General features: G+C 36.0%; 2 protein-coding genes across 4 annotated transcripts; both read right to left on the bottom strand.

Annotated features, from left to right (window-relative positions):
• Positions 1-5880: 5880 nt before the first annotated feature.
• Positions 5881-15766, bottom strand: LOC122017845. 3 transcript variants are annotated; one of them, XM_042575551.1, is made up of 8 exons: positions 15414-15766; positions 13971-14000; positions 13386-13484; positions 9777-9936; positions 7220-7517; positions 7088-7142; positions 6151-6183; positions 5881-5976 (listed from the first exon to the last, which is right to left on the bottom strand). In XM_042575551.1, the coding sequence occupies exons 1-8, from the start codon at positions 15609-15611 to the stop codon at positions 5971-5973; spliced, it is 879 nt and encodes a 292-aa protein (XP_042431485.1). In that variant the 5' UTR covers positions 15612-15766; the 3' UTR covers positions 5881-5970. The 3 variants fall into 3 exon arrangements, with proteins under 3 accessions (XP_042431485.1, XP_042431484.1, XP_042431486.1); XM_042575550.1 differs by lacking the exons at positions 5881-5976; positions 6151-6183 and adding an exon at positions 6214-6470; XM_042575552.1 differs by lacking the exons at positions 5881-5976; positions 6151-6183 and adding an exon at positions 6214-6470 and having other exon boundaries at positions 7224-7517.
• A 2997-nt stretch (positions 15767-18763) lies between these two features.
• On the bottom strand, positions 18764-22464 carry LOC122016406 (soluble inorganic pyrophosphatase-like). Its single transcript, XM_042573689.1, has 9 exons — positions 22304-22464; positions 21587-21699; positions 21459-21487; positions 20180-20245; positions 19932-20039; positions 19691-19756; positions 19478-19598; positions 19315-19396; positions 18764-19105 (listed from the first exon to the last, which is right to left on the bottom strand). The coding sequence occupies exons 2-9, from the start codon at positions 21693-21695 to the stop codon at positions 19063-19065; spliced, it is 624 nt and encodes a 207-aa protein (XP_042429623.1). The 5' UTR covers positions 21696-21699; positions 22304-22464; the 3' UTR covers positions 18764-19062.
• Between the last annotated feature and the right edge of the window lie 1321 nt (positions 22465-23785).

Below are 23785 nucleotides of genomic sequence, written 5' to 3'. Positions count from 1 at the left end.
GGTAGTTTTCCACCTTGAGAGCTAACTTACATACATCATTATAAGTCCAATATGATTGTAGCTGGACAACATTTCCAATCTCATGTTGAAGTCCTCCAAGAAATCGAGTAATAGATTGTTCCTTTAGCTCCACCATATCGCATCCATCATAAGATTTTCAAAGTTAACAATGTAGTCTTCGACGGATAGATCCTTTTACTTGATATTATGATATTTGAGAAAAATATCTTGATAATTATTCGGCAAGAATTTCATGTGCAACTACTTCTCATAGAGGCATATTTCTTTAACTTGATGGCATCACTTTACAATCCTCTAAAATTTCTTTGAATTCAAAGACCCTTTCGATGGAATTGATCTAATCAATGAATTCATTAAGATAATTTCTTCCATCAAAATATGGGATGTCAATTTTAAAATCAAAATATTTCTCATGAACATTGTTCCTTCGATACCTTCGACTTTGAGATTCATTATTGCTGGAATTATCATTTTGTTTGACATGAAATGGATTAAATCCCATTTCCTGATTTGTATAACTAGCCTCTAAACCATGACCCTCAACGTCATGCTCCAAAGGTTTGTCACGTGCGACACATTGCTCAAGTTGTTGCACTTGTCTCCTAAGGTCATCCAATTTGATATCACGAAGGTCTTTTTGACTAGCTATAGGATTATCACCATTTGACCTTTGTCTTCTACGACCAACCATTAGGAACCTAGGCTTTGATATCAACTTGACACCTAAAAGTGTAGGAGAAATAGGAGGTAACACAAGGCATACTCAATCCTCACCACTCTAAGGAATCCACCAAAGAGTTGAGAGAAGTAACCAAGAAGATAAATCTTCTAACAAGCTTAAAAATTCAAATATATTTTAATCTTAAAAACAATCTCCACCCTCAATAATACAAAGTAGAGTCTCTATAGGCGAGACTTGGAATAGTCCTCCGAGATGAGTCAAAATATATTAAATACAGTTTATATGTCCTAAGACTCATTAAACTAAGTTTATATTTCCAAAGCCTTCAGAATAAAAATGAGTTTAATAATAAAAAAACGTTGCAGAGGTATTAAAGGCAACCTCTTTAAGTTCCAAGAAGATTATCAAGAAGTCCTCATGCAATGATCATTGTTTAAAAGGAAAAAAAAAATCATTCGTGTTTTATCTGTCTATAAATGACTATGGGACTGATCATATAGGGCGTCCGGGTTCAGCATATGACCTTTTGCCACCAAGAAGATTATCAAGAAAATCATCAAGAATACCAAAAATGTCGAATGACTCTTTCAAATTCCCGAGCAATATATCCTTTCCGAGCAATATTTTTTGAGTAATATGTCTTTCTCGAGCAATATATGTTATGACCAAAAGAATTAAGATATCTCTATAATGGTATAATATTATCGACTTTGGACTTAAACCATCATGATTTTATTTTTAGACTCTACCTAAAATGTCTCATATTAATGGAGACAACTTTTTTTTATAAGTTAATGGTCATTTTTATATTTTCAATGTAAGACTTTGTTTGCAGTCATTGCAACCTAACAATTCCCCCCTCAAACGAAGGACCGCTCCCTTAAGCCTACCCTCTTGATGTCATTTGATCCTTGATCTACCAGGACTTTTCTACCCCTCAGTCCAACCGACCTATTATGACTTCCTTGACTTTCCTACCCCTCGGTCCAATCGATTTACTAGGACTTCCTTGCCTCTCAATCCAACCGACTTACTAGATCTTCCTTACCTAACTGTAACTAGGACTTCTCTGCCTGGTGTATGATCATCTTGATCCAGACATGGGAGCCCCCACTTCCGTCATTAGAGATTAATATTCCACTCACATGGCTTGATTGGACCATGACTCTTGCACATAGTCGACAGTTAGTTTTTCTGGCAGTTTGAGCTCTGATACTAATTGTTAAGATAAAAAAAATTAAGTATCTCCATAATGATATGATATTATCTACTTTGGGCTTAAACCCTCATGATTTTATTTTTGAGCTCTATCCAAAATGCCTCATACCAATAAAGATATCTTTCTCTTATAAGTCAATGATCATTTACATGTGTTTTTAATGTGAGATTTTATTTACAACCATTGCAATCCAACAATATATCCTTCTTGAGCAATCTTTTTCGTGTCTCCTCGGATGAGTCTAGTGGCTAGCACATGAGGTGTTGCCACCATGAGGTCTGGAGTTCGAATCTCGACAAAGCCGAGGTACAAGCCTCCCTTATGTGCTAGTCACTATTCTAAAGGCTAGTAGCCGCCCGTGATTTACCTCCTTTGTGTTGACCTTGGGACGGGTTGACGGGAGCGCTAGAGCCTAGAGACGAGCGTATTCACCTTTTACCACCTTGAGCAATCTTTTTCGAGCAATATATCCTTCCCGAGTAACATTTTTATCCTAACATACTTCAACTTAAATGGTCATAACTTTATATAGGAATATTATTTTTAAGTGCCTTTTTTTTTTTTTTTTTTTGGAAACCAGACATCAATGCTTTTTCATTGATATATAACTTGCTTTGTAATTTATTCCCAATAAAAAAAAGATTAATCTCAAAACTTGTTATTAAAATCTGAGATTTCTTCTAAGAACATTTCTGTGTTAAATTCTGTTCAAGTACCAACTCAATAGTTATACGTGCGGAGGTATTTTTTTCTCAATCCCATGTTTCTTTGTTGTGATGTACGTGCGGAGGTATTTTTTTTCTCAATCCCATGTTTCTTTGTTGTGATGTGAAATAATGGTTAAAAAAAGAGAGTTATTGGTAATAAAAAATATAATTATTCTTGAAAAAATAACATCTTTTTAAAGAGAATAAAAGTCATTTTCTTTCACTAACAAATCATTCACCCTCTTTCATTAAGCGTTCGTATATTTTAATGTCCCTAAACTATAGTGCATTGGAAGAGCACCTAGTTATCATCTAGGTATCCATAATTCAATTCTTAATTATGATATATTTGTAGAAATTTTTCCTCTAAATGGAAAGCACAACCAAGAGATGCTGGACTTCTGGCTTCTCGCTACGAGTACTTCCTGATTTACCCTGACAGTTGATAGAAAACTTTCATAAGACTAGATCGGCCGTCCCAAGTTTGATATTACATGACATGATTAATTATTTTTTTAAATATATTTTAAAATTTCTTGTTCTCGATAGGTTCTTTAATCACATCAATGATCATTTTTATCCATATCTTTATTTTTTTAAAATTTATTAAAATAATATTTCACTCATAGTTTAATATCCGAAATGCCCATTCTCCATCTCGCAGTAATTTTGATCAAAGCTACTCCAAAATGTATGAGCTATGGGTGAACTCTCAATCTCTGTCGTAGTTGATGCATGAAAATGTATGATATATGATTTAAAATTTATCAAAATATGATGCATGAAAAAGATAAATCCTATGTTATATTCATTACAAATTTTCAAAGAAAAACAATACAAACACAACATCAAACCTTAGAAGAATATGAGAATATAGACAATGACAGAGCTAAGAATTATAATTTACCTAGACTAAAACTGACTTCCGAATGAATGTCTAGGGTAAAAGCCTTTTCTTTTAATTTAGAAATTTAAAACCAAAATTAAAATAACCTTCAGTTGAGCTCCCGGGCTATATAGCCCGGGTAAGCATATACCTATCTCCGCCCTTGAATATATAGAGAAAGATGAGATACCTATACTCCATGATGGCCAAAAGTTGGAAGACCAAAAATGCTTTAATCCTCTAGAAGTTTGAAGAAAAGGGTTGGGTATAAGAGAGAGTGATGACCAAGTAGATGTTAAATCAATATGTAGTAATTAAGTTGACTGACCCTAGGTTTGAATATATGGATATTGCTAATTTGTTCGACTAGAAATATGGATTGGCCAACCAAAAAGGATAGATTTGGTAAACCAAAACAGCTTTGTTTGACTAAATTTTAATCTTTTGAAATATTCAAGTATATTTAGTGAGTTGTAGTTTACGAAAAATAAGTCTTTGGAAATCAATTCTTAGTTGCATATCATATGATTAACTAAAACCCTAATAAACTCAAATAGCAAATTTTACAAATCTATAGACAACTTGTAAAAATTCTAAAAATCATGAGATTTTGAAAACATGAATAATTCGAATCATCTACCCAAGCTCTACATTTTGATTAGTCCTAATACAAATTCAACTTTCATGTGAACAATCAACGTTATCAATCAAAACCTATCATCTAACGGCCATTCTAGACTAAAATATTTAGCAAACTGTTCAACCTAATGCATAAATATGAGATGGATATTCTCCAATAATTTGTGTTTGAGAAGATATCCTATAATCATTTTTTTTTACTTTCTGGAATCATATCATCAATGTTATTGATACTATCAACTCCATAGCTAAGATATTAAGAATCTAATCAATCTAGCTCAAGCAACAATCAATTATGCTCTGTGCATTATATAACCACCAATTTTGTAATACATCCTTTGTTGTTAGAGCTTGATGTAACTATTTTTGCTTTGGTTGGGAAGTGCTAGTCAAGCAATTATTTATTTGTACATGATAAGTGTGACCCTATCAAGGCATTTGTCTCATGGTTGATGATGATGTGTTAGTGCAATCGGGGAAATTGAGATGCAATTGACCTCTAGGAAGATTGACTTAAGGGAGATGTTATTCATGTGGTCATACTTCAGTTAGTCTACTTTTGATGTGGTTGGCCGAACTATTAGAATTTTATCGAAGTTGAGAAAAAAAAACTAATTTGATCTTATGTCAAATGCACAAATGTAGGATTTTGACAATAACTACATGCACAGTTTGGCCAAGTTTGACAGGTGAACGTTCAAGAGGTGGGGTCTTGATAGGTATGAAGTCACGAAGAGTGAGTTTGTGGTGAAGTACAAATAGGACAAGGAGGACTTCCAATCAAGCATGAAGTCTAGGAGGTAGACCCTCCTAGTAAATAGAAGCTTCATAGTTGGAATTCCTAGCAAATGAAGTCCCAAGTAAAGGAGGATCAAGTAAAAAATCTCCGAATTAGAGTCCCCAAATTCATCTACTTAGAAAAGATGTCAGTTCAAGTGATCCGGATCAAGCATGACTTGAAGGTTGGAGGCTTGTCAAGGAGATCTTGAGGTATAGAATAAGATCAGCTTGAAGATGTGTGATGAGCGTTTGAAAGAATTGTATTTTGGTTTTTAGGTATATGCCTTATACGTAGGTGCATATTCAATTAGAGAACATGTATTCTAGGTCAAAGATGACATATTTGCATGAGGTCAAACATGATCAATTTATTGATATGCATATTCATGCAGTCGACTAGTTAGCAATGTTTGACAATATAATCAAACGGTTCGTTGCTTGAGAACAAAAAGAGCTTTTGTTCTAGCTCGAGTTGACTATATGGAAAAATAATCGACTGAAGTAGCTTGAGTAGACTGATATGCTTAACTTCAATCGAGAATGATCGTCTAACTTTATATATCTACAAGATAAGCTTGTAGCGAAGAATTTAATTAGTTAAGCGAAAGCAACGGGACTTGATTGACACCATGTTAGTGATGAAAGAGTCAAAGGTTATTCAGGTTATTCAGGTGAGTTAACTATTGGATACAAGGGAACCAGTCACTAATCCATTATCATCGTTAAACATTAATCGAGAGGAGTCGATTGGAAAGCAATTGAGCTGATTAGGGGATCAAACAATTAACTATTAGTAGATTTAAGTTGATTGGATGAACATATGAACAACCACCACTATGGATAGGGTTCTTATATTAATATTGAATCAGTTGACTGATGCAATCAATTTTGTTCTATAATTACCAAGCAAAAACGCATCACTTAGGACATCCAAGACATCTCCAAGCATTCATTTTCTTTGATCAATCGAGGAATACTAACAAGGCCACATACTACGACATTACAGCAAACAATGGGCAAGCTCACAACAGGATCATCATACCTGAAATTTGTGCTGAAACAGTAAGACAATGAAGCATTCTAAAGCCCCCAAGAATGTGGATCAGTGGTAAAACACTCGGAGGAACAACTTAGAGAACTAATATTCGAATATCAATAGAGACAAATATTCTAAAAGCCAACTTCTAAATATGCATAAGTTGTGTTTCGGACTTACCTGATAGACGAACCAAGGGGTTAGATCATCTACCTAATATCAAAAAAAAAAGTATTTCAGAACTTTGAGAAGGTTAGGTTGTGATTCTTGGACAGAAAACAAGGGTTATAGATATTCATTGGGCATGAATTTAAGTTACAGCTTATGAAAAAGAATCAATATTTAAGGAGAAAAAAATGAAGTTTAATCATGATGCTCCAACTCCATCTGAGTCGAAACATAAATAAATCCAATGTCGTCCCAGCTCAAGTGGCCTTGAGGACGCTGCACAGAGAATTGTATGCGTCTACACACAGCTTGAATTTCTCAGCTGCTTTAGCCTGCATCACAATGAGGATGTTGATATGGTTAATGGCAGAAGAATCAAGGGTCACTAACACACGGAAAATTTTATTTTACTCTCCAAAGTTGACCTCCTTTTCAAAATGTCCCCAGGAGTTTCGAAATTGTGAAAATAGTTTCGAAATTGTGAAAATACTTTCTAAATTATCTTTTTAAATAATTTTTTTTTTTCATGGCAAAACTGAAGGATGTGAGACAGGATCATTATAAATTACTGAAGTACAGACAAGAATTACCAAGTCCCTACTCTCATTTTATTTACCTGATAATTATGCACACTCAACTCCATTAATCTTCAGAACTCTGTAGCATCCCTCACTACTTTAGCTCTCCAAATCTCATCTCTAACCAACTATTCAAGCTTTATCTTGCATTTTATAGTATCCAATAATAGGTATAAGAGGCTAAACAGTTGGAGTTGGCTGCAGATGTAGATTGCACCAAAAATCGAAGGAATGAAAAAATTTTGCAATTGTTCAAATTTGGTCCAGCAACCATGTGTAGGCAAACAATCAGGAGCAATTGATTCATACCATTTTCTTAAGGGTAAAGAAGTGTACCTATAGAAGTTTAAAAACTTAACATAAGTGCAGACCTGTGAAGGGCCTTGATGCTTGTCAGGATGCCACTTCAGAGCTGAAACCCTAAAACTGCATGCAACAAAGTCTGATTGAGTAAAATGAAAAAAGGGAACCGGAGCTTGCAAGAAAAGTTTGAGAGATTTTACGCGCTTTTGACATCAACTAACTTCAATGGGCCAGTTGGTGGTAACCCAAGAGTAACCCTATGCAAGTGTAAGCCTACATCAGTTGACTCATCGTCATCATCACTTCCACTCCATGCACTCCTAGTTCTCTCCCGCTTGGATTCATCCTTCCATTCAAATTGCTTCCCTGATTTATTAAAATGAAAATTTTCCCATGCCTCCTGTGACCAGCTAAAACCTCTGAATCGACCAAAGTCAGCTTCGTAGATCGTCTCAGGATGTTCACGATAGTGTTCATCATAAAAACCCTTCTGTCTGCCTATTCAAGAATATCTAGTCAGCTTCAAGAGCAAAAGATACAAGATACTTGTTTGTTTATGATTCAAAATGATTTGCAATATGTGAGAATAATTAAGGAAACAAGGCTAACCACATCAAAATTTTGATTACAAAATAACATAAAACAGCTCTTCTACAACTTAGTTGCAACAATACAATTGGTAGTTGATGCTCGACATTCCCAAATCTAAAGCTAGTGAAAATATTCTAGAAGATCAAATGGGCTTCCAAAACCACCCTTTGAATATGAGAACAACCATTGGTCATATGGATAAAACATTCACAGAATCATCAGTAATGTGGGTAAAATTACCCTCTCCAGCTGCCAGTAGGATGTTGCCATGTGGGAATGGTGGTTTATCAATAGTGTGTATAGTGAATCTGTGTATCAAGGTTGTAATGAATGGGAAAGTGACATGTGGCCGGTCAAGTTAGTTAACAATCGAGGCCCATGGCATGGGCAAACTAGATTTACTTGAAGACTGACTCATGGAACTCTACTATTGGATGAGCTCATTCTGAGGACTAAAAAGATAGGGCAGGCACCATGTTTTAAGGGACCTCATTTGATGACCTCCTACAGTAGCCTAACAGCCAAGGTGATTCTGGACAACTAATTCTCACCTTCCTCCATCTCAGCTACCTTTAGCCAACTTCTGTTAAACAAGGTATGTTGGTTGTCTGTTTTCATCTTCAACTCTCATCTCCCTCGCATGGAGTTGGTTGTCCTCTGATTCCTGTCCCTAGTTTTTATCCCTTTAGCTACTTTTCTGAGTTTGTTTTTTCTCTTTCCTTTCAAGCCCTTACTCTTTCATTCCCTTATGCCAACCAAGTAAGGAAAAGCAGTTTAGCTCTTTTAAATTAGCTAGGTCATACATATTTCACAACAAAATAACTTATGGCTAGGCCCAGTAGATCTTTCGGGGATAGAGATATATCTTCCTTGCTATAGCAATTGTATGCACTAGTAAGTGAGAAATGGGCTTGCATCGGCTGCATTAACTAAAATAGAATGCCAACCAGAATGGCAAGTGCTCTACTATATCATTCTGACACCCTTAATGTCAACTTTATCACTTAGCATGAATGCAATTGCGCCATTTGCTCTTATCTGCAGCATGAATGACAATGTGCCTTCCAAAGCGTGAATGGCATTGCATCATTGACTTTTTCCTTCATTTGCTTCTTTGCAGTCATCACTAAGTATTCCATCAATTATGTTGGATCAATAGTGCAATAAAGGTTTAGTGGCAAGAAGCTAAGGGGAGTGTGCTAATTTCCACAAGTAAAACTAATAGTTCGCATTTTTCCCTTGGTTATTGAAAACTGTTACCGAACCAAATGATTCAGGAGAAGGATTTTGGTTTGAGGCTTTGATTAAATTCTGTCCTTTATGACGAACATGGAATCCAGCAGCTTGATTTCGTTGACTTCTTGATCACTACCAGGAATCTATCAACTCATGAGGAAGGTTGTATGACTGTTGTATTATCTCATAAGTCAAAGAATCTATCTAGATCCTATGAAAAAAGTGCTGATCAACATGACAGCAAAGAAGATAAATTCAAACTATTGAAGCATCACCTACCAGAATTCAGAAACATGATTGCTGCAAACACAGTATATAGAAACTAAATGCTCAATTAATTTCTTTGGAACTTCAAAATTCAGTTAATTGAATATCAGTAATTATATGAATTCCTCACATTCAATCATGATAGAGATCGACTCATGAAGTCTGGGGTTCTTATCTCGGCAAAGCCGAGATAAATGTCTTCCTTATGTGCTAGTCACTATTCCAAAGGCTAGTAGTCGCCCGTGATTTACCTCCTCCGTGTTAACCCTGGGACGAGTTGGCAGGGGCCTGGGGGCGAGCGTATTCACCTTTTGCCATCATGATAGAGATCGACTCAAGCAACATCATCAAATATGTATTAAGTGATCCAGTAAGATGGTATTATCTTCAACATAATAGGAAGGTTGCAGCTTTATAACAAGTGGTTAGGGTTTGAACATCATAACATGCAGACAACCATCAGTCCGCAAACAAAAACGGTTCGGCATATTGACCCTCATGCACTAGCAATTTCCTAAACTTAACCTTTGTGCTGTCCTTAAGAACAATATTTGAGAATAACAGACAGACAATCATGAGTTCCAAATGACTGAACTCTGCCTGCTGACATCATTAAACCTCAAAGGACATCGCCAGCCTGAAAGGTTAAGAGAAAGAACTCACCTTTGCTCCTTCCATGCTTGCATTTCCCACTGCATGACGAACTGTGAAAGTTGACTTTTCTTCCACTTCCAGATGTTGAAGTGGCATCAAAATCATAAGCACCGTTTTCAGTGTTAAAAGTTTCTCTAGCTCCACCTATAAAATCACGGAAGCTTTCATCCTAACCGAAATTTCCAGACATCAGCAAGCTTAAGCAATGAAAAGTTTGATTATTCTTAACAATGCAATAAAATGTCAAATTGATCATGAGTTTTAACAAGTAGAATGCAACAAGATATAAAAATTCTTAAAAGAATACACACATATAACCTAGTTTTGTATTTACTTAGTGCAGTTTTCTTATTTCTAGATTAGTTAATTATTTTAGAGTCCATAAATATATTTATATATAAAGATTGTAATTCAGAGCCTACTTAGTTGTGCCCTTCCCCCCAACAAGATTATCTCGTCTGCCCAGCTCACTTCACAACCTCTTCCTTCCCAAGCCACCACACTCCAATTCCCTCTCTACCTCGGCGCAACTAGGTCCATTATCCCGATCCCCTCATTTAACACCCTCTCGCAACAACTTCCAACCCCCTTCCCCGGACGTGTGATTATTCTGCTCCCTCATGACCATTTTTATCCAAAATTTTAAAACACTAACATGAAGAATTTCAAGTTGTAAAATTTCTATTCGGTCTAGTTGGTTCCTATAGCAAAGTTCACCCACAATTATTGTTGATATTTTATTTCACTGTACGTGTTAAACACCTTTGCACGAATCCTTTATGCAACCCTAGCACACATCATTGTTGCAATCGTGCCCTAGTGGTCCGCTTTGACTGTGTTGTTTTGATATGTTAAGCAAAGTTTTCAATTTAAGTCTACTTGTATGTGTGCATTGAGTTTTGCAAGACTTTGTAAAACACAAACAAAGGTTAGTTGGATCGATAGCTCGAGGTGCACTGGAGCGAAGAAGGATGGAAAAGGACATCCAAGGGACCACCGGACAAGGAGTATCAAGTTGGCAATGTTTATGACATTCAGAAGGAGGTAAATTACATAGGTGAAGCATGAAGGATGGCAAGTTGTAAGCTTGATACATTTGAGAGACGAGTAACCTAGTAGGAAATGGCCTTTGTTGCAAAGTCAAATTATGGATGGAAACTCTTAAGCAAGTTGTGAGAGTCAAGTGGTCTATACTAGAATTTAGGTAGATTCCTATTTAGGTGTAAGACTCAACCAAGAAACAATGTGTGTTTCAGGGTTGTATTTGAAGTTTTAGTCTACTAGAAGTTGACTTCAATCAACTAATGAACTGAGTTGACTAAGGCTGAATTTGCTTCGAACAAAATGTTTTTGTTTGGCTTTTGTTCAGGCTTAGTTGACTAGCAATTGACAATTGTGATTCCACTAGTCAGTCATTTGAAGAAGACCTTATCCAATTGAAACCAACATCCAAATTTCAATCGATTGGCGGGATAACTATATCAAAAGTTTATGTAATAATAATAATCTTCAATATATGCATTAAACATTTACTTTTTTCTATGTTTTACAAGGCATCATCTACCAACCACATACACCTACACATCAAAACAAAATGGTGTGCTTGAATGTATATATTGGAATCTTGATATTGCAGGCCTTATGATGTTTAATTACTTATCCCTTGTTTATATTAACCCGGACATAACAAACTTAATCCTAGCATTACTTGCATCTTTATTAGGCACTCTCATACCAGAAAGAGCAAAAAAAATTATAATCTAGTAACTTATTAGTATTAGTCTTATTGCTACTAATGTCACCTTTTTCTTAAAACTTCGCCATATTTCTTGGACTCTTCTTTATTGTCAACTAAAACAATACCATTATCATAACCAGTCAAATTCACCTCTCCATTAGATGGATTCATCACTCCACCACTAATGTATTATCATATAGAGGCATCTTCAAATTCTCAGCTTTCACCAACAATTTTGCAAACATCAAATCCTCCATTAGATATTGACTTGCCTATTGCTCCTTCATTTTGGAAACATGACATGCATGAAATGCATGCTCTTCCATCCTTCTGCTATAACATCAAGTGTATCTTATCAATGTGTATTCATAGTTAAGTATTTTCTTAATGATCATAAAGTTAATTACTATTAAGTAAAACTTGTTCCAAGCATACCTAGGGAGTAGACCACTTTGAGACATTCTCACATGTTGCTCTTCTTAATTCAATATTTTCCCAAGCAATAAATCTAAGTTGAGGGATATTTTAAATGGATGTCCTAATGCATTTTTTATGTAGAGTCCTTCTTAATGAGGGATATACAAAGTAATCTCTTGGTTATGATGCTCAAAGAGTGAGTAAAATATGCAAACTAAATTTACTATCTTAAATAAAGTACTAAAGTGCGAATCTATTCTCTCAAAGAGTTACTCAAGTTGACCTCAAGTGAAGGAAAATAAACCATTCAACCTTTGTTTAACATAGTACTACAATCCAAATTTTGACAAATTATGTTGATAATATTATTAAAACAGGAAGAGATGTGTAGGGCATCATAGGCAAACAAAAAAAAAATCTTGAAGACAAATCTCTTTTTAAATATTGAAAAAGATTGCATTACTTTTGTAGTTGTTTATAGCTCTTAAAGAACATTTTATCAAAGAAAGTATGCATGAATATTTTGCAAGCCGTCAGTAAACTTGGATGCAATATAGTAGAGACTCCAATTATGCAAATCCTAATCTATGGTTAGAATAGAATGACTTTGAAGACTTATCTTGTTCTTAAAGACTAGTAGGAAACTCATCTATGTCATATTAACCAACCTAAAAAATCTCCTTTTCAATCGATGCCACAGATCAATCAATGAAGCAGCCTAAGAAGTATCACTAAGAGGCAGTGTCTTAAAGTTATAAGGATTCTTCAATACATTAAAAGATATTTGAAGCAAGAAATATTTTACCAGAAGAGTAGACAACTAAATATTAATGTCTTTTTAAATGTTGATTATGTTGGATTGAGTAAGAAAATCCACCTAGGGATTTCATACTATGTTGGGGACAACATTATAATGTTGAAAAGCAAAATGTGACAGCACAACCTAGTATTAAAGCAAAGCACAAGACAATGACAACCGTACAACTTGAAATGTGGACAAAATGCTTCCTTAAAGACCACAATTTTCTAAAGTTAAGAAACCAATTGATATGCATTATGAACAATTATCTATCTTACAAAAATCCAGTATCCCGTGAACATAGAAAGCACATTGCGGTGCATTGTTACTTCATACATGATGCAATCACGTCTATGAAAATTAAAACGTCACAAACTTCTTTCAAATAAAAAATCATCAACGCCTTTATCAAACCTCTCTATTGCTCAATTATCTCTCTGTGTAACTAGCTGAGCATGATAGACACCTATACCCCGATTTGAGGAGTATTGGAAAGAATAGGCACACATTACCTAGTCTTATATTTATCAGTCTAGTTTCCTTACTTTTAGATTAGAAGTTATTCTGGAACCTATATACACATGGATTGTAATTCGATAAAATATAAATGATAATAATAAAGATTAACAGAAAAAAATCCCACAGTTCAAAAGACATATCACACCTGAAAGTTCAGCTTGGATGTTTTTCCATAAAAGAGATAAACTTTAAGAGCTTTCTTTATTTCAGCACGCTTTTGGCGAACAGCATATCTGATATATGACTGGTAAATGCATGGAGTTAGAAAAGCCATGACGTATGATATGTTGAGAATAAGGCTTGAAATTCTGAATGACTAAGTTGGAAAGCAGCTCTGCTATAATATTTTTCCCCTTTTTGAAGGAACTTTTAGTAATAAGGTTTGTCTATCAAGTGCATTAGTGAAGAAACACTTAAATTCAGGACTCTTATATTTCAGTGGCCATTACTAATCATGATGATAGATAGGTATGATAAAAGTCCCTTTTGTGGTTCTAGATAATAGAAATGCAGTACAAGAAAATTTGTGGGCTCAACTTGATTCATGCCTTCATCTTTAATGTAAAACTATTTATCCAAATAAAGCTCAGAATACAGTGAGTGAACAGCATTCAAAATGGTTATTTTTCATCTCCATTCACACAGTAATGACTAACGAACATGAATTGCATGATAAATAAAAGAATTCTGTAAATTGAACTACAAGAAACATAGGAGGTCTAGATCATACCTTTGATGGCTTGGGCCCATATTTGTCAGCCTGTGAAATACATGTTTACAGAATAAGCACTTGCAAGGACATAGACAATAATAAAAGAATATTCAAGAAGAGTGGCAACTTGCACTAGAGGATTGCCACAAGACTCTAGCAAATCATAGGGAAACAAATTCCATCAGCTAATTTGTAATCACATTAACGAAGTCAAAAACACTAGCTCGTGATATTTATTCTAAAGAATTCATAGTGATATCTTGCAGTGAGGCCGGGTTAGCCTAGGCTTCTTCAGTTTCCATGAGGAGAGACTCAGAGGAATGGTGATCTTATGGAATTGGTTCTAGGGTGGTAGGGGTTCAGATATTTTAAGTATATATGCCTTTGATCTCTTTAATAAAAACAAAACTTTCATTCTGTGAATTAGTTGTACATTAAACCAAGTGATCAAATCTAAATATGCTCAGTTATTGCTTAAATTGTATATCTACTATTTGGTGTCACTATCTTTTTTTTCCTTCAAACAGTCATCCTCAGTTGCATACAACATGTTAAGGGTCAAGTTGTCATGATCAAGTTCCTGCTTAGAAATGGTAAGATGTTCACAGGATCAACCGATTCAGATCATGATCAAACTGTAGATCATAAGATCCTAGAATTTGACAATAAAAATAAAAAACAGTTTTCTTTGCACTATCCTAATATCATTAAAGTAATATGATGCTTCAAGTTTGTACCTAAGAATGATGATGGGACATATGATTGGATGTAAGATCCTAATCAGTTTCAAAAACCCAGATGGGATATGGATTGTCTTGGCTTATTTGGATTGGAACATCATAAAAATCAAAAGGTCAAGATCACAATCTTGACAGCCTTTGTTCAGGGAATTGCTTCACTTAAGATATCAGAACTTCACGAAAGATTTTGCTTCTACAAAGGTCTATCTGATGGAAAATTGAGCTCGTCAATTTTCATAAGGTAAAGATCACTCTATTGTGCTTGGTCACTCATAATTCAATTCTCAATAGTCTACCCGTATCACTTGAATTTAGCCAAAAGGCCCCGTAAGGTATAAAGTCTTCCACATCCTAGTTAGGCGAAAAACAAATCTTCCAGTGTCTATAAACCAACGATATTTGCTTAGCAAACGTCTCAAGCAACTAGTGAGCTTCAATCTTTACCGTAAGAATGAAAAACATTCAAAATGCTGCTCAACTCGTATGTCTATCGATGTCAACCTCTGACTATTAATCCTAATTTCAGTATATGATAATAACATAGGAAACTGTTCCTGCATCTCAACATAATCTCATTGGCATGAACAATAAAACGTTGCTCGAGTTAGATGGACGACAGATGAAACAAAACAGACAGCCAACATACAATATGCAGGAATCCTAGAATCCAATCATAGCAGCGGGGGGGACGTCTTCAAATTGAGCAAGATGGGGGGCTGACCTTACAATCCCATTTAGACTTCCGTTTGGCAGCGGCGACGGGAGTGGAATGGAAGGCTGAGAAACAGAGCGGCGAGCGACAGTAGATGATCCGCGCGATTGAGATGCCATTGGGTAGAAGCGATTGCATGGTTTCCTCCGGCGACGAGGATGATAAGAATAGGGCGGGAGGGGATGGCTCCAGTTCAATTATAAACATCGGGGTTCCGTCGATCTGCGGAAAGGGATGGCGTCGCCCGATGCCCACGGCATCGCCACGGGATGCCGATCTCGTCGGAGCGACAAAAACAGGCAGAGCGGAGCCGCCCACCAAATCTCAAGACATGCGTAAGTTTAGATATCTTGACGAATCGAAACCCCGGTTCATCGGGAAAAAATATATATGAAAAAAATTGGTAATTTATTGAAAAATATTAATTATTATTTTTTAGATCAACGGTATATTAAAGAAAATTTATTTATTAATTCACTGTCCTACCATCGCTGCACCATTTTAAAATAATAATAATAATAAAATTCAAAATATAATAGTTATAAAAATAAATATAGCAAATGAATAATTATCGTCATTGTTTAATATCAAAATATACATAAGAATCATCCGTATCCTCATCTAAAATCTAAAATCTAAAATCTAAAATCTAAAATTTAGAGTAAAAGAATTATTTTATTAAATTTAGATATTCATTTTTTACTACATGATCCATCAACTTCTCTATAATTTGCCATATATTTATTTTTTATTATTTTTTCTCTTTCCTTCATATTTTTTATTATTAGATGGAGGAAAGAGATAGATGAGAGAGAAATTTTTTATTATTAGAGGAAGGAGAGAGAAATTTTTTATTATTAGAGGGAGGAGAGAAAAATAGTATTTTAATATTTAGGAAATGGAATTCATTTCCTAAATTTAAAGAATTACTATTGATCCTGTCCGAACGCTGAATCAACGGACGCTGGGCACGTGGCGCTCTCCTCGTTGCTGACGTAGATTCTCGACCGGTCACACGGAACTCCGGCGAACCTGCAAAGAAGTCAAGCCGGGAAGGGGTTCCCGGCGACGACCCTCCGACGCTCAAGTCAGGCAAGTGGTCAACAAAGAAGTGGCTCCAAATATCGTAGAATGCGTACCTCCAATGAAGTGTGAGGCCCTTTATATAGAGCTGCGAAGAGGCTCATGCACACATACCGAGGCGTGTACGTGTCCTCAGCCCATACCTCAACTTGGGCTTGTCAGACAAGCTTACCTGACACCATACTGCTACAGTCCGAGCACGTCTCTGATGGGACAACGAAACCCTCTGTCATAAGATCCTGCTTATGGCATGCTCGTTGGGCATACCCGCTGTCAGAAGATGTTTCCTTGTCCTTTTCTCCTTACCCCATGCCGAGTGTCTGACTGGTCAGAAGTCCCATTACGTCCGGCCGGTCATATGTGGGGGTCCACTTAGGAGATTCCCGGTAGTGTGCTCTGTGAAGACTGTTCGTAGTATTGCTACTTTATTTCTTCGGCCGAGCGGGCTACCCGCTCGGCCGTACGATCCTGTTCAACATGAGCGTCGGAACCCTAACTTCCGTCGGGGTGCCTTTGACTTCAGTTAGCCACCGGTAGCCGGTCGGTCCAACCTTTTCCGGTCGGCCGGTCGGCCCACCCTTCTCCGATAGTCCTTTTGACCTCCACGTAACGTTGACTTCTTGGAACGGGGGTCCCATGTTCTTATCGTCGGATCAACTATTCATAAAATATATATTTAGGGAATGAGTAGGGTACCTGATGCGGATATTTTTTTAATGTAAAATATAAAATTTAAAGTAAAAATTTAATTTAGGATAATTAATATGGATGCTCTAAATATCATAGTACAATGAAGTATGGAAGTCATAGAGTCATTCCATCACAGTAGGCAAATCGTCTAACAAGATCCTTGTAGGTTCAAAGTCCTTAGGTCATGCAACATTTTTTATTACTATATGATGTGGAATGAGATGAGAGATGGGTTGGCTCCTCGATGTATCCGTGATGGAGTTCTTTCAGGAAGTCGGATGTGTATCTGAATGGTTCTTCTAAGATTAGTTTTTGTCAAGTAGCTCTTATCAGATTAGGCGGTTATCGGGTTGGCAATCGTCGAATCAACTCTATTAGACAAAGCGTTGCAAGGACTGTGGCGAAGGTTTTCACATCGACGATTGAAAGGAGCGAAAAGCAATTAGAAGAAGGTCAAGATTATCTTGATGCTCTAATGCTCAAGTCAAACTTAGACGAGATTTGGGTTGAGCCCAGTCTTAAGTTCGGTTAGTCGGACTTAACTCAGACACGATTCAAGCTGACCTGACTTGAGCTCGGCCATTAGTCGGCTGATTAGACTTAGGTTGGACATGTGCCGAGTTGACTTGAATTGAACCCGAGAGAGCCGGTTCTAACTCGAGCTCGTCACGAGTTAGGCCGATTTAATTCGAGCTCCGTCTTGAATCGGATTGATCGGGATTAACATTCATCAAGTCCTAGACCTGCTACGTGGCACTTGTTGTTCCGCCACATCATTACCTATTGGAATGATTTCAGAGAACTACTCTATCTACCCTACACAAGATGGACACGTGGTCATCATAATCTTATATATCATTTCAAAATTGTTGTTGCGGGATTTGTATCTATTCGATCCAATTATCTCCGATTAAGTGATGAGTGTGGTATGCTGTTGGTGACTCAATCCAATGAGGTTATCAATATGGTGGAGAGTAGGTCTGATCCATATTTTTCAGATAAGAAGATTTGAACTTTAACAACATGGACTATGTCCTTTAGGAATTGTCAACAAATCTTTTCAAATTCTTAGGTGGTTGTCCCTCCTTAGTTGGAAAGATCAATTCTTATGGAATTCATTCCTTTAAAAATTTAATATCCTCCCACCTAAGAAGTAATTTTATACCATGATTCATTTATTTTTATTTCATTATGGGATTGACGATAAAAAACGGAAATGAGTAAAATTATCTTTTACTTTATCAACCATTTTATTTTTTTATCAACACACGCTTTCAAGTAGATTTACCCATTTGAGTAATAGTTTCAAAGTCGAGACAAAGCTTGAATTCTTTCACAATATTGTCTTGCCCAAGTATTTATATTTATCAGTAATCATTTTTTTTTCAAAATACAATGAATGACCTTCTACTCAAAATACATACATTTTAAATTTTAACTCCCTGAAAACTTTCAAAGTCTTGGAACTTTAAAAATAAAAAACGTGAAGAAGTACACGATAATAAATTGAGAATAGATAGATTGAGCGAGTGGAGTGGAATCTCTTTTATAATGGTGAAGGAATGATCCTTAGAATTTCTTATCCTTCCAACAATAAAAGTTGCACATACAAAAGAAGGGGATTACAAATAAATATGGAGATGGGTATCTTATCCTTCTAACATGATACAACATTAAATAAACAAAGAATAAATGCTCGAAGTCCGGAGGTATCTCAGGACAATACATTCAATTAAATCAAAAGCAAGGAAAAAAAAGGATTTGCAAACTTTATTTAGATAAATAGGCATAGTAGATGCCACAATACTTGCCAACTTAATCAAGAACCATTTGTTCCTCTGCCTTGGTATTTCTATATAGCAACTATTAAAATTGTGCAGCCAATCTACTGCATCGAGCTTTGATGTAGATATTCAACATAGAGATCCCTACAGTTATAATGACATAACCAGCCATGAGTCTTAATCATTTAAGAACAGCTATCAACATAAAAATCTAAGAAAGTTATAGTTAAATAAATAAATTATAGATTAGATCAACTTCATGAAATTAAAGGATTTAGTTATTTGGGGTATGGTATCTTCATAAATGTATTGGATTCTTTGTTTGGTGGTGCGTAATATTTGAGTAAGCTTACATTGAGGTTCGGATGGCTTTCTGAGCACTGCTTGCAGGCAAGAATTTATCTACTGCGACCATTTTCTTCTCATTTTTCTTATCTGTAAGAGCTTGTCAAGGACTTCATCACACCTGTGCTAGAGGCTTAGTGCAAATATTAAAAGATGGGCCTGAAAGGATACAGTCTTCAAAGAAGCTCTTTATCTCTGCAAGACGATGGGGAGATAACTCGCTAAGGTCGTTGATGTGACGGAACTCAGGATCGTCAGCACAAACTGCAATGATCTTATCATCTTGCTCCCCCTGAATTTGAGTCAAGTCGGTCAACAATTGAAGTAGTAAAAAAGCATCAAGTAGTAAAGCACTGCTTACTTTATTTCTATCCAATTTCTTACCTGATCAATCATAGGCATAAGACCAATGGCCTTGGCTCGTAAAAAGCACCCAGGAATAACTGGTTCCTAATCAAATAAGAGTACTATCCATTAAACAAACTCCATTCTCATAAATGAAACATTAGTAATCCGCTAAGCACCACCGAAGATAAGTAAACACAATTTGTGGAGATAGTAATAACAAACTAATGCAACAAAAAATACAATAATAAATCACACAAAAAGACATGCACCGTTCAACCTGCATGAGGACCAAAACATCCATTGGGTCATTGTCTTCGCAAAGTGTACGAGGAATGAAACCATAGTTATGAGGGTACACCACTGATGAGTACAAGACCCGATCGACCTGGCAGTGGCAATGGAAATACATCAAATGCAAGATAAATCAACAGAACAGTTAACACAAGAATATGTAATGACGTATTTAATATCTCTGTTGACTGTCTACTGTTTATATTGACAAACTTTAGAAGAATATAAACAAACCTTGATCAGCCCTGTTTTTTTGTCAAGTTCATATTTGACTTTGCTTCCTTTTGATATCTCCACAACCTAATAACAAGTGAAATCACTCAATACCATCAGATTAATAGACATATAATTAAAATGATACAAGAAATATCAACATCAGATAACAATACAAGCCTTACGCTGTATTTCATTGTCTATGGCCTATTGCATACAAGGAAACTTATTTAAAAGTTTAACTAAGTGAACAATGTACTCTTATTGCCTGAGGCCGTCATTTTTCATAATGCACCGGAGGTAAGAAATGAAAACAGGCCAAGCAGCCTGACAAAACAGAACTGGAGGCAGCCTGACACACAACACTAACTTATCTTTGACAATTAGATTAACCACAATTCACCTTTGGTTCTTTTAAATGAGCATACTAGCAAATAAACTTGAACTCCCCAGAAAAAGTTCTTTACTCTCTAAGAAAATGAGAATGCCATATATCTAGCAAATTGTTGAACTTTTGGCATTGTCACTTCTGGGAAATCATTCCTCTAATATACAGCCAAGAATAAAATGTCAAAAACAAAACAAAAACAAAATGGTAACTAACATATTTAAGAGGAATTCTTTTCATCTAAACATTAGCCTACATGAAACAAAGTTGTTTAACTCATTTTTTCACTTGCCTAAACCAATGCTGCTAATTTAATCCTCGAGTAGCATAAACAGGTTATGAGTCATTATCATTGTACATGGAGTTATTGATGAACTGTCAGAAGACTATTTATCTTTTAACAAAAAAAAATGTACAACCTAATCCCATTAGTGATATGACCTACATATAATAATTGATACATATTCTAAAAAATGAGATGGGTTACAAATATTTGCAAAGGCAAAGAAGTAGATGGAAATAAAGTATTTTAGGTTTTTGTAATAGAATTGTTGCAAGCTGTTAAAGGTTGGAGGATAAGAAGGGTTTAAAGAAGAGATTAATTTGCCTGAATCTAGTGAATCAAAGTCAAATGCCTACCAAAGTTGGTTACTATGGATGTGCTTTCAACATTTTAATTTAATTAAGGGTGAGTTTTGTGCTCAAAATGGAACAGAATGTCATCAGAAATTCCTGTTTGTTGATTGAGCACTCACCTTGACAGCCAAGTTCAAGTGACAAAAACTCAAAGTTCTTATAAAATGAACATAATATACTTCACATTAGTTTGCCTTTCTTGCATAAAATACATAATTCATTTCTGCTACTTGATTTTGTACATGCTATCAGTTCAAAGGAATAAAGAATGCTTACCACATTGAACACAGCAGGGGCCTCTTTACCTAGAGACAAATTAATTAATGTTCAGCAAGAGATACTGATACGAATCAAATGAGATTTAAGTTGTAGTGGTAGCACTCTTTTTTGTTTTAGGTCACAACCTATTTCAAGATCATGCCAAGGATGGGCAGCCACTGTTCTCTTGGACAATGATGACAATATCCTTTCATTCAGCTTTGGAGTTGCAACTTTTCCCTCTTGTCCACTCATATTTCTACATACATAGCAAGTAAAAAAATTTGGAACTTTAGCAGCATGGCAGCTGATAGCAAAGAAAGCTGCAAATCCAATAAGATGACATTTTGTTCCCCTATTATGGAAGTTGTCCAACGATTGAACTTGTATAAAATCCAAAAATAAAAATACTAGACAAATATAGCCAATTAGCAAGTAGAAAAACATGCTAGTATTCCATTTCTAAGGTTTCATAATCATAGTGTTACTTTATTTTCCTTGCAATTAGGAACGGCTTTAAAACTCTCAATACCTTGTGTCAATCGAAGTTTACTCACATTAAAAACACTCTACTCTTTTAGATGCTTAACAAGACCTCATGAAAACGAATCCTTCATCAAATTCACCAGCATTACTACAGGAGACTGGTATAACGAGTAGTTCAATAATTTCAATTTGAGAAACTGATTCAAATCAACATCGGGAAAAAGAAGGATCGGCCTAAGTCAAAACATCATTGCACATTATCACCTTTGTCACATCTGCCGATACTAAGATTGATCAAAATTGGGGATATCAAGTTATACGCGGAGATCACGCTCGCAAACGGAGACATGGAAAATGCAACTAAGCATAGGCTTTACCTCGACGAAGGGAAGGGAGCGCGGAGGGAGTGGGATCGGGGTTCGGAGAGAGAGGTCGTCGCTGTATCGTCGGAGGCGGAGGCCAGGAGAAGACGAGAATCCAGGGGCGTTTTATAGGCCGGATCCCTGCTTCTCCTCCACCACTTTGGAACGACGAGCGAGGGCGGAAAGCCGCGCGTCCGCGTGTGGCTTCTCGAAGATCTAACGGAGGTATTCTCACCGGTGGTGATTAAACTTCCTAGTTCCATCTCGCATTCCAAATTAATAGAATTATTAAAAAGGTATTGTTTATTTAAAAAATAAATAAAAGGACATGTCATTATATTTTTAACATTAAAAATATTTTTTCGAAGTATTGTACAACGTATTAATAAATCAATTTAGCTTGATTCAAATCGATTTAAGTTGATATAAAAATATTATATATAAAATATTTTTTATAAAAAAAAAAAAAACCTCCACCATCCTATCTGTAAACAATGGAGAAGGCATACTAGGTAGGTAACCTTAGTATTAACTTTGTGAAGAATCCAAGCTAGAAAAAGTGACTGAACGGTTTTATGTGTCCAAAGAAGTGTTAGCAACGGGGACAAGGAAGGGATCCTGATGTAAACCCTCCGATGCTCAAATTAGTAATGCGATTGAAAGCGATGAATAATAAATGAACAATGGTTATGAGTATGTAAAGTTATATAGCATCGCATATCTGTGCCGGTAGATGAAAACCTCCTTTTATAGTGTTACTGTTTGTTTATGCACGAATCTCAAAGCACTTTCAAAAAAGAACAAATCATAAAGATACTCTGATACATTTCCTAAAATGGATGCAGAATCCTTACATTTGACAGGCTGGGAAGCTTTTGGTGTACAGTTTGCATACAGAATATCCTATGTTCTCCGTAGTACAAAATACCAAAAATGGATATGAGGTCATTGGGTTGAGGGATCCATAATATGCTTAAATGGCAAATTGACTAAGTCCTTCGTAAAGCCTGATCGACTATTGCTTGCAAGAGTCACAAGGTCGAATTTAGGAGATGTTGGGGATTTCTCATCCGCTCGGGCTTTCAGTTTGACTACTGAGTTCGATCAAACTAAGTGTTCAGTTTATCTGATCGGACCATAGGTCTATTCGGCTAGATAACTCGATCGGAATAATTTATCATGGTAATTACCTCAGTGATGAAGAGGACTTTGCTCCGGAGGGTATTGACTCGGTTCAAAACTCTAACCATGGTTCGATCGGCTAAAGGGTCCGATTGGATGAAGGGTTCGATCAAATGACCACTCGATTAAGACAATCTGCACTGCTCCTAATGCAAGCCTAGATCTCCTGTCCACAAAAAAGTGAACCAAGGGATGAACTACTTATGATTGCGGTTTGATTATGGTCGCAAATGGTTGTGATATTTCCCTTAGTTCACTACCCCCAGGTTACAGCTTGGGTCGGGGTGGTGCCCGGAGGCCACCCCGAAGCCGCCC

The sequence above is a fragment of the Zingiber officinale genome, chromosome 8B, assembly GCF_018446385.1.
Source record: "Zingiber officinale cultivar Zhangliang chromosome 8B, Zo_v1.1, whole genome shotgun sequence".
Lineage (NCBI taxonomy): Eukaryota > Viridiplantae > Streptophyta > Magnoliopsida > Zingiberales > Zingiberaceae > Zingiber > Zingiber officinale.
This window is presented reverse-complemented; position numbering and strand designations above follow the sequence as displayed.